Below are 3,895 nucleotides of genomic sequence, written 5' to 3'. Positions count from 1 at the left end.
GCCACCTCAAAGTGCTGGGAGGCTTCCCTAGCTCCATGCCATGCACACCATGTCCTGCATGCCTTTGGGCTTCCCCACCCTCTCTCATTATCTGCTCCAAAATCCTAAAGGAGGAGCTCTTCTTGATGCCATGCAGCCCCATTACCCACCCTCAGCTCTCTCTCAACTCCTTCATACAGTTTCTTCTAAACCCTTTACCCTTTGGTCCACCTCTGCATGGACACATGCGACTACATCAACATCTTTTTATCCCCCTTCTTATTGCAGCCACTTGTCCCTCCTTTGGGTCTGCTTTAGTCCCCTTGTGTCAGTGCCCCTACCCCCTACCCCATCACCCAGAGGAAGGTCTGCATATCCCCTCCCATGGACACGTCATATCTCCTAACTGATGACCAGTGACACCCTCTCTTGATCAGTGAAGTCTTCTGATGGTTACTAAACATCTCTGACAATCAGTGGAGCTCTCTGTTATGGATTTTGTAAAAAGTAAAAATAAATGCATTCTTCAAAAGCAAACTTCACCCAGAAAAGACCATGTTTCTTTCTAGCTAGTGGGTGGAAACACAGCCCAACCATTTGCCATGGGTTGGTCCAAACTGTACTAGAACGGGGTGTTGCTCCTGAGCACCTGCAGTACATTCATGACGTAGTTGTGTGGGGCGACATAGCAGAAGAAGCTTTCACAAAAGGAGAGCAAATAATCCAAACTCTTCCAAAAGTTGGTTTTGCTATAAAGCAAAGCAAAGTGAAATAACCTGTCAGGAATTTCAGTTCCTAGCTATAAAGTGGCAAGATGGACGTAGTCACATCCCTACAGATGTGATCGACAAAATCACTCTCATGTCTCCACACACTTACAAGAAAGAGGCATGGTCTTATCTGGGCATATTGGGCTTTTGGAGAATGCATGTTCTACTATGGATCCATAGTGAGCCCCATTTTTCAGTTGCTGTAGAAGAAAAATGATTATACACGAGGCCCCAAGCAGCAGCAGGCTTTTGAACAGACTTAATAGAAGATAGCCCGTGCCGTGGCCCCGGAGCCAATACAGATGGGACAGGATGTAAAGAACATCCTCTACACTGCTGCTGGAGAGAAAGGTCCCACTTGGAGTTTGTGGCAAAGAGCCTCAGGAGAGACCCGAGGCCTGATGGTGGCATGGATGGTGGCAAATGCCTTATGGGGGTGGTTGCAACAGCGGGAACAAAACAATTGGCAACGAAGGGGTAAATTTATTTGGGCTGCTGAACTGTGGGAAGACATTGCTGCCAGAACAAAAGATAAAGTTGTAAAGTGTGCCCTGGTAACATAGTGGTAGGAATGCTGTGTTGCAACACTGGAGGGCCCGGGTTCGAATCCCCCCTGTGGCACAAGTGGTAGAAGTGCCGCTCTGCTACACAGGGGCTCGAATCCCAGGGGTTGGACACGATGATCTCTAAGGTCCCTTCCAACTCTCACGAGACTGTGATACTGTGATACTGTAAAGGTGCACTGTGTGGATGCTCACATGCCCAAGAGTTGGGCTAATGAAGAACAATAAAAAAACCATCAGGTAGATCGAGCTGCCAGAATTAAGGTGGCTCAAATAGACTTGGACTGGCAGAACAAGGGTGAATTATTTCTAGCTCGATGGGCCCATGAGACCTCAGGCCATCAAGGAAGAGATGCGACATATGAGTAGGCTAGAGACCAAGGGGCGAACTTAACTATGAATGTTATTGTGCAGATTATTCATGACTGTGAAACATGTGCCATAATTAAGCAAGCCAAGAGGATTAAAACTTCTCTGGGAGGAACAGTGTTGGCAAAAGTATAAATATGGGGAGGCGTGGCAGATTGATGATATCAACTTGCCACAATCTCTCAGTGGTGTTATGTGCTTACTATGGTGGAGGCAACCACTGGGTGGCTTGAAAAATATGCAGTACCCCATGCTACCACTCTAAACACCATATTGGGTCTTTAGAAATAAGTCCTGTCATGACATGGCAACCCAGAGTGAACTGAGTCTGATCATGGGACACATTTCAAAAAATCCCTCATAAATACTTGGGCCAAAAATCATGGCATTGAGTGGATTTATCATAACCCATACCATGAACCAACTTCTGGTAAAACTGAATGATACAATGGGTTGTTGAAAACTATGTTGAAAGCAGTGGGTGGTGGAACACTTAAACACAGGGAGAAGCATTTGACAGAAGCCACTTGGTTGGTCAATACTAGAGGATCTGTCAGTCATGATGGTCCTAGACAATCCAGCCCCCTTCATACTGTAGAGGGAGATAAGTTCGCTGTAGTACATGTAAAGAACATGCTGGAAAAAGCTGTTTGGGTCCTTCCAGCCTCTGGAAAGGGCAAACCTCTCCTTGGAACTGTTTGTGCCCAGGGAGATGGGTGCACCTGGCAGGTGGTGCAGAACTATGGTGATGTTCAGTGTGTACCACAAGGGAATCTGATGTTGGGGGAGTGCAGTCAGTAATTCTATGTATATATATGTATATAGACCTGTGTGTGTAATGCATTTTAATTATTGTTCATTTGTATATATATATGTATTTTAAGCATGATGTAGTGATGTAGAATAAGAGGTGGAATGTCATGGTTTTGTAATTTTTCCTATTGGTATTCCACATATCATATTTAGTAAATAAGTTTTCCTTTTTATGTCATTGACACTGCTCTGTTTGTTTCCTTGAGCCTAGCTCCCATTTCCCTACCCCTTTCCCTTTTCCCTTCCCATCTGTTGGGGACAAGGGGACCCACAGGCCTACTGCCCCCCTGTCATGGACATAGATTGATTTAGATAACTCCATGACAGGGCCGAAAAAATAGCCAAACTTGACAGAGCTGTTCACATTACTGACTACTGACTGCTGTCCTGGAGTGCAGCTGTTGAGACAACAGGACTGTTGTGAGACACACAAGAACTTCAGGCCTGCACAAATGCAAGGGCTTGAGAGCACTGTGGCAGTGTATAGAGAGCAGCAAAGAAAACAGCACATTGTACAGCTGTCCATGGTTGTACCTCCCCCAGACACACATAGGTAGGAAGAGAGAAGAGCTAAGGAAAAGTCTATTTTTAAAGCTTTTTTATTTATCTCTTAAACTATTCAGAAAATCGGGTTCCATGTTTTCATGAGCTCTTGGACTGAGAAAATGGAAATATTATTGGAAAGAAGTAGTGAAATAAAGTGCAACAGTTTTTGCAGGTTACTCTATCATAAGCAATCAAAAAATCTAATTAGCCTAAAACAGAAAGAACCATCACAGAGAATTGTGTGGTGAAAATGTGCTCTCTATGGAAGCTGGAATAGTTCATATTGTAACACCTTCCTGAGAGCATGCCTGATCTCCCTGTTCCTCATGCTGTAGATAATAGGGTTCAGTGTTGGAGGAACCACTGAGTACAGAAGTGCCACCATCAGATCCAGAAGTGGGGAAGAAGTGGAGAGGGGCTTCAGGTAGGCAAAAAAGGCAGTGCTGAGAAACAGGGAGACCACGGCCAGGTGAGGGAGGCATGTGGAGAAGGCTTTGTGCCTTACCTGCTCAGAGGGCATCCTTAGCACGGCAAGGAAGATTTGCACATAGGACACAACTATGAAAACAAAGCACCCAAAGGCTAAACTTAGACTAAAAATGATAATCACAACTTCCCTGAGGTAGGAGGCTGAGCAGGAGAGTTTGAGGATCTGGGGGATTTCACAGAAAAACTGGTTTACCACATTCCCATGGCAGAGAGCCAGTGAAAACGTACTGGCAGTGTGCAGCACGGAACTGAGAACCCCAGCGCCCCAGGCAGCTGCTGCCATGGTGGCACAAGTTCTGCTGTCCATCAGAGTCCCGTTGTGCAGGGGCATGCAGATGGCAACATAGCGGTCATAGGACATGATGG

General features: G+C 45.7%; 1 protein-coding gene across 1 annotated transcript; it reads right to left on the bottom strand.

Moving 5' to 3' along the window:
• Positions 1–3,180: 3,180 nt before the first annotated feature.
• On the bottom strand, positions 3,181–3,890 carry LOC107307266 (olfactory receptor 14J1-like). The gene has a single exon (XM_015850759.2). It carries the CDS (start codon positions 3,888–3,890, stop codon positions 3,300–3,302), a length of 591 nt encoding a protein of 196 aa, XP_015706245.1. The 3' UTR covers positions 3,181–3,299.
• Between the last annotated feature and the right edge of the window lie 5 nt (positions 3,891–3,895).

This window comes from Coturnix japonica, unplaced genomic scaffold, assembly GCF_001577835.2.
Source record: "Coturnix japonica isolate 7356 unplaced genomic scaffold, Coturnix japonica 2.1 chrUnrandom526, whole genome shotgun sequence".
Taxonomy (NCBI): Eukaryota; Metazoa; Chordata; class Aves; order Galliformes; family Phasianidae; genus Coturnix; species Coturnix japonica.
The sequence above is the reverse complement of the archived record's forward strand: the minus strand, read 5'-3'. Positions and strand labels throughout refer to the sequence as shown.